The sequence below is a fragment of the Saccostrea echinata genome, unplaced genomic scaffold, assembly GCF_033153115.1.
Source record: "Saccostrea echinata isolate AGI-Se365-2 ecotype Australia unplaced genomic scaffold, CSIRO_AGI_Sech_v1 ptg000030l, whole genome shotgun sequence".
NCBI lineage: Eukaryota > Metazoa > Mollusca > Bivalvia > Ostreida > Ostreidae > Saccostrea > Saccostrea echinata.
In genome coordinates this window covers 32831752-32847629 of record NW_026889779.1, presented here as the reverse complement: position 1 = coordinate 32847629, position 15878 = coordinate 32831752, and the positions used below count along the sequence as shown (strand labels likewise).

General features: G+C 34.1%; 1 protein-coding gene across 1 annotated transcript; it reads right to left on the bottom strand.

The window, feature by feature from the left end:
• Nucleotides 1–5509: 5509 nt before the first annotated feature.
• On the bottom strand, nucleotides 5510–6544 carry LOC133197047 (uncharacterized). The gene has a single exon (XM_061332887.1). The coding sequence runs from the start codon at nucleotides 6542–6544 to the stop codon at nucleotides 5510–5512; it is 1035 nt and encodes a 344-aa protein (XP_061188871.1).
• Nucleotides 6545–15878: the final 9334 nt, after the last annotated feature.

Sequence of the window (15878 nt, the reverse complement as noted above, 5' to 3'; positions counted from 1 at the left end):
ATATATATATATATATATATATATATTAAATTTAGGTAGACAATCTCAGGTTTGAAAATAGTATGATTGTTCGTTGTAAGACATGTTGGAAATAGAAAGCAATCGGTTTAACGGACAATCGACATGATTATATATCTACTAAATTCCCTTCGAATTTCAAATCGTTGTGTTGAATGAATCTCACGCTTTCACTCAAAATAATGTAAGTCAGGAAGTAATTGCGCATGTTAACTTTACAAAATTTTGTTCATTTGCAGTCGAGCCTCGTTAACTGACGCATGTGTTTCCCAAGAAAATGGTCTCATATATGAAGGATCCAGATTACTTACTATGTTTCCTTCATATGCTGAGATATTAATGTGTATTTTAATCCCCACAAATTTAGTCTAAAAAAGTGAAGCCCCAATATTACCGAGGCACCACTGTTTATGTTTTATTGAATTTAATTTTGAAGTATTTGAAATTTACTTTTTAAAACTGTATGTCATTCATTGACGACTAATACTGCATTGCTTCAGTTCTCTGATTGTTCCTGTGAAACACTTTTGAAAGCATTTAGATATCACCTTCTTGCTTTGGGCGGAGTGTATCAGCTTTACTGATTATATTCGAAGTAGTGTGCATCTATTGGTAAGCAATTTCTTCTGCATAATTTTTTCCCTGACATTCAATCAGTAAAACGAAATTTATTCCATAGATTTTTTGAAAAGAATCATTAAGCTCGGCTATTGAATGTGTGCGAAATACCAGGTAAAGAAGAAACTTTAAAAGCAAAGAGAAAACTAAAGAAATCTCATGCAGACCTATCGCAGAGGCAAAAACAGGCATCTATAGAAATGTGAACTTTGAAGGGAATTCCAATTATGATCTGGTATCAAATATACATAAATTAACAAATGACCGTATTTTTAACAAAGAAGGTAAGTCTGCACACTACGATAAAGGATTCTTCAGACTATTAAATCAGAGTGGTAACTACGACACTGCTTGGTCAAATATCTTGTCGACTCCAGCTACCAATGACTGTGATCTAGTACAGAAAGTTGAGAAATCGTCAATTTTTGCTGTACAAGAAGATGAGACTTAAGGTAAACAGAGATTGTGCCCAGAAGAGAGGTTAGAAGACAACAAATTGTCAACAGAAACAAGTGCTGCAGATAAAGAAAGGAGAAATCTGATGATCCAAAAGTAGACGCCTGGGTGCGATTTCAATAAAAGTACTAGGAAGATATAGAATGACCATTAAATCACAAAATAGGAAAATAGAATCAGAGGTCAAAAATTCAATAAATATAAAACTTGTATCACAGGGATGGATCTAATGCGATCCTTATTTTAAGAGCCAAAGAAACATATATGAAAGCAAAAACACAACAAACTAGATGCTGTCATAAGACAGTAATACCCGCACTAATGTGTTTGCCTCTAAATGCAGCACGTAGCGGGGGGGGGGGGGGGGGGGCAGAGGGGGGCTGCCCCCCCCCCCCCACTTTTTTCGAAACATAACATTTTACTATTGAAAATGTTCATGAAAGGGTGGTTGCCCCCCCCCCACTTTTTGTTGCATTATATTCAAATAAAGGTAATGTAGTAGTGTACATATAAAATTGGGGTACTGAAAGAAGTTGGAACCCACCCCACCCCATCCCACGAAATGGGATTTTTGAGTTTTGAAAAAAAAAAATTTTTTTTTGGCTTGTCAAGTTTTTTCAGGTAAGTTGAAATTTTTTTTCTCTGGCTGCCCCCCCCCCCCCGCCCCACTTTCAAAAACGTTGCTACGTCCCTGAAATGTGCTCTGACTGTTCTCCTTCAAATTCTGGTAACCGGGGAAGAAGCACACATTTAAATCAAGCATAAAATGCTCAGGTGAACATTCAGCCTATATGGGCTTCTTATGTAAATCAGGTGCGGATCCAGGAATTTTTTCCAGGGGGATACAACCCAGAAATTACAAAACCTATAAGGATCAAACTACGGTAAAAAAAAATAATTGAAGGGCGTTATAACGCCTTTTCAAAAGGCGTTATAACGCGAAAAAAGGCGTAATAACGCCTTTTGAAAAGGCGTTGTAATGCGGAAAAAGGCGTAATAAAAAGACGTTATTACACCTTTCCAAAAGGCGTTATTACGCCTTTCTAAAAGGCATTAATACGCCTTTCCAAAAGGCGTTCTTATGCCTTTTGAAGAGCCATTATTATGTCTTTGACAGACCCGTGCTTTTGAAGTGGGGGGGGGGGGGAGCAGCCTCCCATAAAATTGACAAGCAAACCAAAAAAAACAAGAAACACCCCCCCCCCCCCCCGAATAAAATAAACTGCCTTAACTTTAGGGGAATCTTGTTTCCAACTTTTTGGTAAAACTTTTTTTAAATGCAATGACTTGCCCGAGTTTAAACATACTGCAACAAAATGTTAAGGGACCAAGCAATCAATAAATGATTTTTTACATTTAAACTATAGCAAGACTATTCTCCCAAAAAGTGTGGGGGGAGCCCCCCCCCCCACCCCTCGCATTCGTACTACCGGCCTGTTTGAAAAGGAGTTATATCCAAAAATGGAAAGGCGTTATATCAAAATAATAAATATATGAAAGATTGAACCAAAGTCATCTTTATTTATGCAATATTTAGATTATGGTTTTAATATCATAAATTATATTATAGATTATAGTATTTTCTATATTCCTGCACATCTCGCAGACAGCTGTTTGCATGCGTATTAAGAGAAGTCAACACTCTACTTTTGATATAGGCAGAGCCAGCTTTGGGCTTTGCTATCAATGTATTAAAAATTCATGTCAAATTTGAAATATTTTTCTCTCCTCTTGGAAAAAAAACAGGCAAACTATTTGCATAGGTATTATAAGCAATTAGCCTTCAACCAAATTTCTGAAATTCATGCACTTTGGTAGAGGTGTCTGGCATCGGAGAATGACTAAGTTGGTTTAACACTGAAAATATTTTTCACATTTAAAAATCTTTTTTCCTGCAAATCTAATTATAATCGGCCCCCAGGGTGGGTTAAGTAAGTCATGTATTGAAAAATAAGAGGCGTAATAACGCCTTTTGGAAAGGTGTAATAACGCCTTTATTTGGGTTATTACGCCTTTCTCCGCGTTATAACGCCTTTTGGAAAGGCGTTATAACGCCTTTTAATTTTTTTTTACCGTAGTTTGATCCTAATAGGCTTTCGTAAGAAATTTCTTGACAGAAAAAAAAACAAAGCAAAAAAAAAACACTTAAACTCCTCTCCCAAACGTGAAAACCTATTTCATGGTGGTGGTGGTGGTGGAAGAGGGGGATTTGGGTGCTCACTTTTAAGCTTCATATGCATAACTTTTCATTCCAACTTAACAGGGGTCCGTGTTTTCTAAGGGGGGTGGATCCAAGGTCACTTTAGATTTCGTATATAGGTTCCGGACCCCCCTCCCCCCTCTAGATCCGCGCATGTAAATATTTCATTACCAGTCTGATGTTACCTAATAATGTAAATTCTGATAAAGAGAGAATTTTTAAAAGATTTGTGTAAAAAAAAAGGGGGGGGGGTAATTTTCTACTTATAATTGGAACTTCTTGAATTTTTTGTCAAAACAACAAATATTATTATTTTAGTGCATAGCTTTTTTGATGAACTTAATAAAAATGCCAAAATGACAACTTGTGCAAATTTTTATCAGTATTTGGGTAGGACTCGGAGAACCCCTTTCCAAATCTTGACCCAATCAACTTTGTCAAAAATCAACCCCCACCCACGATTTGACCCGTTTTCCTGTCATGTTTTGAATAGATAACACAAACTTATGAAAATAAAAATGTATGTAATTATAATATAAATTTTACAAATGTACACCTTTTTGGGAAATTTCTAGACTCGTGCGTGGAATTACGTCACACTGCGAGCACTACTTTTACCGACGGTCATCATTATTATTTTGCACATGGTGTATGTACATCATTATTACCAATGGGATTATTAAAATTTAGTGTGTGTTTTGAATGGATTTATTATTCTATCAAGTCAACAGTACCTATAACAAGCGGTAAGTACATTATGAATATATTATTTTAAACGTTTAGTATAGAACGGGGTTTGTTTGTTGTTTAACGTCCTTCTCGAGAATTTTTCACTCATATGGAGACGCCACCTCTTGCCGGTGAAGGGCTGCAAATTTTAACCTATGGTCGACACTTTGGGCCATTGAGCAGTTAGGGGCAACTGGGGTAAGTGGACACATTAAGGGTTTAATTGGAGTCTGAAAACTTCTAATCTGAACTAATCTTTCTTGTAGTATACTAAACTGATAGTTCACCCTTATCTCTTTGTAGTGTAAAATATTTCTCAACTTAATTCAAATGGTTTGAAATATATGGGCTTAAAAGTTAAATTTTAAAAAGTGTTCACTTACCCCACAGATTTGGGGTAAATGGACAGTGTTGAAAATTATGAAATAACAGTACACATTGTCTTTGAAGATACAATTCCACATCCTTATATTATCGACAAAAAAGTTAAAATTAATTAATGTAATTTTTTTTCATCTTTTTTCAAAATTAGAATTAATTAATTTTCTGAGATCGAACACTGTTCGTTATCTTTACCCTTTTTCATTTATGAAAAATATTGAAATGCATATGTTTTTCTAACTTTTTAATGACATAAAATTATCGAAATAATTCAGTATCTCAAAACATCCAATATATAAGGTATTTCACACAAGTAAACATTCTCCAACAGACAAGAAAGTGGAAAACCAAATCAAAAAAATAATCGATGCTTGTCACATACAAAATGTTCTAGCTGGCGTCCATATTTTCCAGTGCAAGATTCGTGGTACCAATCATCACAACTAGTACATTTAACCCAGTCCTCATCATCTGAATCTTCATCATAATAGTACCCCCCACAGTAGGAGCAGCAATTAATGGTGTCAGTGTGAGAAGGGATATTTTCCTTTGACTTTGATGTAGTCTTCTTTGATTTACTTGTAGGCTTAATAAGCTGTTTCTTCAATTTTTCCATCTCTTTCTTTTGTTTCTTTTCTTCACGCTCTTTTTTTCTTATTTCTTTTTCCATCTGGTCTTTTTCTCTTTTTTCCTCCTTTTGTCTGATTTCATTGATGAATTCATTCTCTGTTACACATCTTGCACCAAGAACTTTCTTAGTTTTTCTTTGAGCTGGTTCTTTGACAACTGTCGGAAGTTGAAGTGCTTCTGTAATTTCTTCTGAAACTGACAAGGAGCTCTGCGGAACCTGGGTTGATTGACCAATAGAGACTGTCATGTTCTCAGCTGATGCAATTTCCCCCTCACTGGTAGTGCTGGTTACTGAAGCTAAGACAGAAGTTTTTGATGGCCCAAATGCCTCTGCAGGAATAGCCAGAGGGTTGAAAGGAAAAATACCTGTAGCTCTAAAACCTCCAAAGATATTTACCATATTCATTTTCTCATTATATGCATGAGAGAAAATTCCGCAAAAGTCATATCTGGATATTTGTCTGCCAGGATTTGATTTCAAAAATGATTCACAATATGCTTGTAGTATGCCTTCTTTAAGGGCCCAAAAACACTTCTGTCCAGTGGCTGTATCCAATGCGTTGTGTGAGGCGGCAAGCAGAATATTTCAACGTCATTTTCTTCGCTGCCTCCAGAAGATGAAGTGTAATATGAGAGGCATGGCCATCTACTATCAGCAACACTGGTCTTTGAGGTGAGCGTTTGGACAAAAAAAATCTTTTCAAACCATATTCCAAACAATTCTCCATCAATAAATGAGCTTTTACGACATGCAAACAGTGTGTTCTTTGGGGCACTGCTCATTAAAGCTTGACTGATTCTTTTTCCTTTGAAAATCACCATAGGTGGCAAAACATGGGCCTCAGCATTTACACAACACAAAACTGTAATGTTTTCACCCCTTTCACCACTTGTTTCCGCATGAATGGCTTTCTTCCTCTTCCTCCCCACAATTTTTGATGTTTGATGAACTGTACTAAATCCTGTTTCATCTGCATTAAATATTTGCTGGGGTTTTGACTTTATATTGAGTCTATCCATAAGATCTCCTAGCTTGGTAAAATGGTCTGAAATTACATTTGGATTAAGCTTAGTACCACGAGCAGCACTTAGACCTTCAGGTTTACGGAGAGATAAGCATGGGTGCCTGTCTCGAAATCCCTGCCACCAGTCATATCCTGCCATTTTCTTGTCTGCATTAAATGGATTTTTTCTTCCTGAGTGTGCAATAATTGAATATGCAAGCTTACATACATCTGATATTGTCAAACCAAACCCGCGTTCCTCCATCTCCAAAATGTGACTAACAAGAGATTTTTCTTCCTCTTTAGACAGAGTGGTTGGTTTTGATGCTGGAGACTCCAAATCCATTTTTGAAAGTCTCCTCGACAGGGTTGTTCTTGGAATGTCAAATATCTTAGAAGATTTAAACTTGGTCATTTTCCCCGTTTTAACACACTGAACAGCTTTACTTAATGATTTCCTGTCCCATTTTCCTTGTTTGGGCACCCAGTTTTTTTTCTTTCTGGCCATTTTACAATGTTTTCCGTTTCTGAAATTAAAAAAAATATTTTAGTTACATAAAAACCCAAAATCTCTGTGCAAGAAAATATTTACCATCAGAGATACCTTTTCTTTTTTTTTTCTTTTTTTTTTATTTAATTTGCAATTATTAAAATTTATGTTACAGAAAATCAATTTATGTATTATTTTCATGATTAGAAATATCATTTAAAAATTAATTTGATACATAAAACTAAGATTAATACTGATACAATTCAAACTGAATATCGAAAGATTAAACCTAAGACTGCTGTTTAAATAACGTTATCAATAATTCTAACCGATTAAATATTTGTGTTTGCAAATTATCAATTTCAAGGAGTATGTTGCCATTCATTACATATTTTTTTTTTAAATCCTGAAATTTGTATTAAATCCATGAAGGACACAACGTAATTTTTTTTTATTATCACGTGACCTAAAACGTAAAAAGAAAGCTTACAATTTTCCCTTCCTCTTGAACAACAAAACATAATAATGTGTAAATTGATATAATATTTGAAAAACTATTGTCTATTATTATCAAATATTAACGCCTCTCACGGATTGAACTTGAATATTTTATTATCAATACACATGCTTTCATTATGTTTGTTTACAAATTTTTCAAAGGGTAGCCATTTTTTATGTGAAGATTATATATTGTTTAGAGGAATGATGCAATAAAAATAATATAAACTGCAAAAATACATCAATGTAAACACTCCAGACTTAAAACTGATGCTTCATTGTATAGATTGAAAACAAGTTCTTTTGCTTAAAGGCGAACAGTTTTTATTTAAACAATGGTTAATGTCTGCAGTATTTATGACAATACTAAGAAAATGGCTCTGTGCAGTTTATTACGGATCGAGTTACAGTTTTCTCCTTTTTTCAATCGAAGTCGTTGACCTTGAATTTCCCCTGTCTTTGATGTTAACACATTTGCTTCCTCCTTTACTACGAGAGCTGAGCAGGTTTTATAACTCTTGTTTGCTTTTTTGCTTTAATTTTTAAGCAAATTTTTAAAAATGTGTCCACATACCCCAAGTGTCCACTTACCCCAATTGCCCTGGGATCTTTTTTGTGCCAACAACTACTGCAACAAGGGACCTCGGTTATACAGTCTCATCCGAAGAACTGGTCTCCACGTCCAGCAGTGAATTCGAACCCGCGACTTAAGGATCAACTCCTTACTCCACGACTCTAGAGCAGACGTTCTAACCACTGCGCCACATGGGCGACTAGAACGGGGTAAAATAATCGGAAATGAAAATGGTTAGGGGCCTATAGGTGGAAAAGGGTCAAAGTGGAATTATAGGACAATTTTTTTTTAATTGATGTCTTTTTAGGATTCTACATTAATTCATACTGCAGCAAGAATGTTATCCCTCCCAGAAAAGAAATGTTTACTCATTATCTTGTCTTTGATCTATATCTATAATTACAAGACAACACAGCCAGAAGTCTTTTAACATGGTTTGTTACAAATTTCACTTGGAACTCCTATTAATTTACTCAAGATCAGTATTTTCAGTAGGCAGAAATGAACTTGATCAATTATAATTGAAAAGTACTCACTGTGAACAATCACCTGACTTGTTGAAGACAGGTAAACATACCCCTCAGTGTATACTTATCATACAAAGGCCTGTACAAAATTGAAGTCATAATTAAATCATCATTATCTTAGTTAAAACAAGAAGAAACACACTAGAGGTGTGATGAAATATTTAGAAACACAAATAGTTATTTCTCATGCAAAATATTCTTTCTTGTGTAAAACAATTGTTCAAATGAAGGGCCAAACCTTCCTTTAAGGGGAGATAAGAATGAGTGAAAATTAAATGTTATTTCAAAAATCTTCTTCTGAAGAACCACTGGGCCAGAAAAGTTTAAAATTATGTGAAACTTCATTACTTAGTGTAGATTCAACTTTGTCCAAATCATGACCTTCAGGGGTAGGGTGCAGCCACAATAGGGGATCAAAGTTTTGTAAACATAGGAATGTACAGTAAAACACGCTTATAACAAAGTGCCTGGGACGGACGATTTTGCTTTGTTATAAGTGTAATTGCTTATATCCATTTTTACATTATATTTTAAAGTCACGGGGAATGAAAATCACTTTGCTGTAAGTGTCAATTCATTATAGGCTATATAATAGGCTATGTATAAGAAAAAAATCCTTCTCAAGAACCACTAGGCAAGAAAAGTTGAATCTAATGTGAAATTTTCATTACATAATGTAGAAACAATTTTTTTTCTTTCAAAACTACTCCTCCACAGGTTTCATGCAACAAGTAGACTATACTAGTCTACATATTGTTTTTGTCAGTTTTCTTCAATCAAATTTTGTCCGAGCCTTTACTTGACAACCCTTTGACATTAAGACTTCAAACTTGAAACATGGAGAGGTGGTATGGAATTGGGGTTGAGGCCACCATTTTTTTTTAGACCTTGACCTTTCAAAAAGGTCAAGGTCAATCTTTACATAAAAATATAGTCCAGGCTATAACCTGAGAACCCTTTGACATTTGGATTTCAAATTTTTAACATAGAAAAAAGACATTTACATAAGATGCACTGCAGTAAAATTTTGACCTTGATTCCTTTCTTCATTCAAGGTCAAATTGAGAAAAACACCTAGATACCATAACTTAAGAACCTTTGGACATTAAAACTTCAATCTTGGAACATGGAGAGGTGGTATTGAGAAGGGGTGCATGGAAACAAAATTTTTTACCTTGTTTTTATACCCAGCCATGAATATGGCCGGTGCATACAGTGTTTGTCATGTCCGTCTTCCGTCCTTCCGTCCTTTCATCCTTCCGTCTGTCTTTCCGTCACGCTTTGCGTTTAGCTCTGTTCAAAGCTCAGTTTCAAAGAAACTATCAAAGATATTTTTATCAAACTTCATATGCTGATAGATATTGATAAGAGCTATGTAACTGCATCAACATTTTTTGATCTTGACCTTTCCTTTGACCTTGACCTCACTTTCCTTAAGTTAGTGTTTAGCTCAGTTTTAATGAAATCATTCAAAATATTTTTATCAAACTTCATGTGCTGATACATACTAATGAGAGCTATTCAACTGCATCAATGTTCTTTGACATTGACATTTCTTTTGACCTTGACCTCACTTTTCTTAAATTAGTGTTTAGCTCAGTTTTAAAGATACCATTCAAGAAAGTGTAATCAAACTCATATGTTGATACATACTGATGTAAGCTATTCAACTGAATCAACATTATTTGACCTTGACCTTTCCTTTGACCTTGACCTCACTTTTCTTAAGTTAGTGTTTAGCTCAGTTTTAATGAAATCATTCAAGATATTTTTATCAAACTTCATGTGCTGATACATACTAATAAGAGCTATTCAACATCATCAATATTTTTTTATCTTGACCTTTCCTTTGACCTTGACCTCACTTTTCTTAAATTAGTGTTTTGCTCAGTTTTAATGAAATCATTCAAGATATTTAAATCAAACTTCATATGCTGATACATACTAATGAGAGCTATTCAACTGCATCAATATTTTTTGACATTGACCTTTCCTTTGACCTTGACCTCACTTTTCTTAAATTAGTGTTTTGCTTAGTTTTAATGAAATCATTCAAGATATTTAAATCAAACTTCATATGCTGATACATACTAATGAGAGCTATTCAACTGCATCAATATTTTTGACCTTGACCTTTCCTTTGACCTTGACCTCACTTTTCTGAAAATTGTGTCAAAATTCATAAATGGGAATATACTTAATTTGATCGCCGAAATATGGCTGAAATTTTGCCGACTCGGCGTTAAACAATAATAATCAGTCATAATCAATCCAAAAGATGAATAGGCTACTGTGTAAAATGGAAGAGGTGTTCAGGGATCCAGGGACTTTTTGCATTAAAAAACGTCATTTTTCGACCCCCATTTGACCCCCAGGGTGAAAATGAAAATTCTGAAACCTTACTGCACATCTACAGGACACCACCAACCATCTCCCAAAAAATGATTAGGCTACTGTGTAAGATGTAAAAGGAGTTCAGGGTACCAGGGGCTTTTTGCATAAAAAACGCCATTTTTCGACCCCCATTTGACCCCCAGGATGATAATGAAAATTCCGAAACCTTACTGCATATCTACATGACACCACCAACCATCTCCCAAAAGATGATTAGGCTACTGTATAAAATTTAAGAGGAGTTCAGGGAACCAGGGGCTTTTTGCATAAAAAAAACATCATTTTTCGACCCCCATTTGACCCCCAGGGTGAAAATGAAAATTCCGAAACCTTACTGCACATCCACATGACACCACCAACCATCTCCCAAAAGATGAATAGGCTACTGTGTAAAATATAAGAGGAGTTTGAGAAAGAAAAGCGTGACAGACGGACGGACGGACAGACATGAGTAACAACAATATACCCGAACTCTCTTTAGAAAGTGCGGGTATAACAATGTACCATAAAAAGATGCCAAAAATACTGAACGAAGCAGCTGCAATACTAGTCGTTGGCATGAGCGATATCTCGTCCCAACAACGATCAGAAAGTCCTTAGAATAAACACTTGTGAAATGTGAAAAAAGTTTCAAGATACCAACTCTGCATTAAAACTTCAAACGTATTAAAGGCAAATCCAACACCTTAGATATTATCAAAGATCTCAACTAACCGGTATTTCAGAAAACAATAGTGAAACTTTAAAACTCGATCAAAGTTAACATGAACACAATTGTATTATATTCTATTGTGAAGAAACAACAGTGCCCCCTCAACAAATCTAGAACATCTAGCAAGGTACTAGTATTCTTTAGCATGGAACAGGAAGATCACAAACGTTAAATGAATATTTTACTTTAACTATTTCTAATTAATAATAAGACATTGCTTTTTATTAAAATGAAAATGAATATTCTTGTGGTTTATTTCTGTGTGTGTGTGTGTGTGTGTGTGTGTGTGAGGGTGTGTGTGTGTGTGTGTTTTAATATTTTTTAGATTGCTCTGCTCAAAACTGAATTTTGATCATGATTACTGTTCGTTATCTTTACATTTCATAGTTAAGATTTTAATTTTAAAACTATAATAAGACTTCGATCTACTTGAGTAACCACTTTGAATTTTTTTAATTTATTCTAATATTATTATTTAGGTACATGAATTTTTAGTTCAATAAAGTGTCGAAATACATTAATATATTACAGTGTGTACAATTCAAACCTAATTTACTAAAGAAATTAGATTAATTTGATAAAGTTAAACATTTCAATATTTTAATTTACTATAGTAAACTATAGTTTGCTCGGCAGCCCTCTCTAGTAAATGTAGCATAGTAGTACATGTAACCATATTATTGATGCAATACCCACTAAAGATATAAAGTCGCAACTGTGATTAAAATCCTTATCATTATTGATATAATTTTATATTTAACAGACTACCCTATCGTCCACTGAAAATAAAATTCCAGAAATATATTTTTTACGCTTCACGTCCACTTCTGCTTTAAAATAAAAAAAAAAACAACAAAATATTAGTACCACCTTGACCACCGATATTAAACATTTTATTACATAAGTGGATATACTTCCAACCATTAATAATATAACTATATAAGGAGAAAAAAATAATACTCTCATAATTTTCCTGTGTCACCTATACGGAAAAATCCGTAGACCATTCAGTGTATAAATAATGGCCTAACAATTAGTACGAAAAACATCAGTCAGCATTTGACTCAATGACAGATTGTATGTGCTGACAAAGTCATTGTATCGACCGTCAAACTTGCGAAATGATGACTTCAAACGAGACTGATGATATCCTTGTTTCATCAACTTGTTTCTCAATAGCTTGCCTCGTTTTAGAAATTGGTCATACGTAGAACATTCTCTTGCGTGTCGTCTCACCTGAGAGACATAAATCCCATATGCATGTGATAAGGGTATATTGCTACATAAGAAAAGGGAGATTGAAACTTTGAAGTCATCATGTTTATCATAAAACTTGGTTGTTAGATTACCATTAGCGTCTTTTTCTGGTAAAATATCTAAATATGCAACAGATGTGTCAGAATCTGTGGTATCTTTTATTTCAAGCTCACTGGGATATATCGAGTCGAAATATGAATGAAAGTAACTATTGTCAATTGATAATATGTCGTCGATATTTTAGGAATGACTCTAGTTCTTGGCCAAATTATTCGAGTATAATCTGGTTTGGGTCAGTTTACGCTTTATAATCCGCGAAGCGGATTATAAAACAGCGTAAACTGACCCAAGCCAGGTTATACTCGAATAATTTGGCCAAGAATTTGAGTCATTCCTTATAATTTAATTTTAAAATCACTATGGGTGTAAAATTTCGTTGCTTTTTATTAGTTCAAATTTGCCGCTCAATAATACAACCGTAGTAACGGAAGTGATGGGAAGTGAGGGGAGGTAAAAACTGATACATAGGCCTAGCAGCCTTGTTCTTTGTTTACATGTGGTAAGTTCGAATTATTGTTTGAAGTTAAAGGTACCTTTGTTAAATCTGGAATTTCCCATGAATCCCGAGGACTGGAAATGAGAGGATTGTATGGATACAGACGATTCAGCTGGTTGTCAGGGGGGGGGGGGGGGGGTCCCCATACCAAACCAGATTATACAGAAATAATTTGTGTTCCTTTTTGGATATTAACCAATCAGAGGCTAGAATACAAACAAAATTAAATTATATCGGAATGTCGAGGTGAAGGCCACAGCAAAAGTTTTCTTCTTTTAATGTATAAGTTTTTGAAGAAATTCTGCTTCATATGAATACAAAAATAGATCTGCTAATGAATGGCGCAATTGGTACCCATGGAAGTTCCAACAGATTGTTGGAAGACCTGATCTCCAAAAACTACATAGAAATTCAAACATCTTTTTAATATCCACTTCAGAGTACTTGTGTGTACAATCAGAATGTTTTTAACAAAATAATTTTGCCAATGACCAACGACAAGGACAGTGTATGTACGAGTTCCATTTTTTATTGAAAAAGCAGCTGTGTATGATGTCAAAAAGCCTGGACTTTAATTTATCGTGGGGAATGGTTGTATAAAAGCTTGAAAATTTCTAATGTTATTGATTTAAAACTTTATGGTTTCGACTTTTCTAAAAATGAAATGAAAAAGGTATGAAAACCTGGGTTTATAATTCAAAAATGCATTTGATCAATATACATATATATTATGTTTATGTTTCCAGTGGATGCTCAACTTTATTCTACATTCTAACAAAGAAAAAATAACAATTTGGTGATTTTTATTTTATGAAAAAATTGGAAATTCATGTATATCAATTAATATTTACATTACATATGTACTTTGCATATAAAGTGTGTGGAAATCTATGGCATTCAAAACACCATAACACGGAAAGGGGGTTAAAAGGTTAAAGCATGCGTTTTATTTTGACGTCACAATCGTTGATCACCGAGGATGTTCAACGTCATAAGCGAAAATCAAAAATCACGCTCACATTGACCAGAAGCTGTTACATTGGCTCTTCCATTTACTGTAGCTTACACAAAGGATAATACGTGGGTTTTGAAATATAAATCACATTTGAAGTCAAGGCAGAGAGTTAAAAAAAATGTAAATATAAGTAATTAATTATTATTTTTTGAAAGATATAGTCTCATAACTGCAACGGTGTGTGCAAACAAATTTGCATAACGCGCTAACGCACGTTACTCAATTTGTTTGCACACACCGTTGCAGTTATGAGACTATATCTTTCAAAAAATAATAATTCATTGCTTAATTGAAACATATGAAAATGAATTTTAATGTGTTGAATGTCGATTGTCTCGAATAAAATAGTATTAGTGTTTGAAAATGATGATATTTATTATATATTTTACATTCAGATTATCTTATGTACAATGTACATGAATTTACCTTATCTTTATAATAAAATAATCATATATTATTTAATCATTTATGATATGCTTTAAAGATTTAAAGAACGCGAGGGGGATCTAACTCTCTCTCTCTCTCTCTCTCTCTCTCTCTCTCTCTCTCTCATTTGAAATGAGAAAACAAGCTCCCCAAACATTTTAAATGTATGTATGTAGTATGAACAATTTGTTTCTTACGAAAAAAGATTTTTCTTTTGTATGTCCGAGAGGGAAGTCTCTCCCAAATAAACAAAATCATCTTCCAAAGTCAAAGGTTTTTGATTCACTTTGTTTCACAAAATGTATGTTGAGAAAAACTGAGCAGGAACCCTTGACTGGAATATGAGTCAGAATGCGTTTGTATGTGTACAACTTAAAAATATATTAACATGTGTGTTAATGCATGCACATCTTTGCCCTGAAAAATACTACTATAATTCTACTCTGTCACAGAAATAATTACTTCAGACTTACTAATAGAACCTCACCAATTTTTTAAATATTTTATGACTAAAATTGACGAATATTCATCATTTCTTGTTAACCACACGATTCTAGCAAAAGTCTTCTTACAAAACAATTTCTAATCAAATCCCAACTTCTTACATTCCTGATATTATGAAGTACAGACTTGCAGACAAAAGCCAACCAAAACTTTTGATCTGCTTTATTTGACACAGAAAAGATATCGGGATTTCAAAACAGTATTATTTTTCCAATATAGTTATATCATTCCAATATATGAATTGATAGACCGCAACGTTACTGCTATGTCAAAAGTAATTAGTCGTCGTTCAATATCGGCGACACGGAAATAGCCGATGTTTCAAGAGTTACCGCTTATGCTATTTGAAAGATGGCGTCACAGGAAAAGTAATGTTTTGTGATAAATAATTTCTATGTTATAATAATTTAATGATTATTTTTTGCATTCCTTGTTGATGTCATTTTATTTAAAAAGCCAAAATATTATTTATAAAGAAATTATCTAATAATATGAGTAAATCAGTTTAAAGGTTTTAATTTTAGTGTTCTATCTTAGGTAAAGTGTATAACAAAACAGTTATAGACTGGGATTCGGGCAACAAATGATTTGTTGGACCTGATGGTGAAAATGTTGCCCTTGGCCTGCGGTCTCATACCCAGTCATTAACTGATTAATATTGACCAGGCAAAAACGGGGTCAATATATTGATTGATTGTCCTGAAATATAAGCGATGTTGTTTATCCTGCAACATAGTTTTTCATTTGACTTCCAAAACATTTCCACAGTTGGAACTATGACGCCATGGCGTGACTATGCAATATAGATGACGTAACATTGCTTTGTTTGATTGTTTATTGTATAACGTCTCTCTCGAGAATTTTTCTCTCATACGGAGACGCAACATTG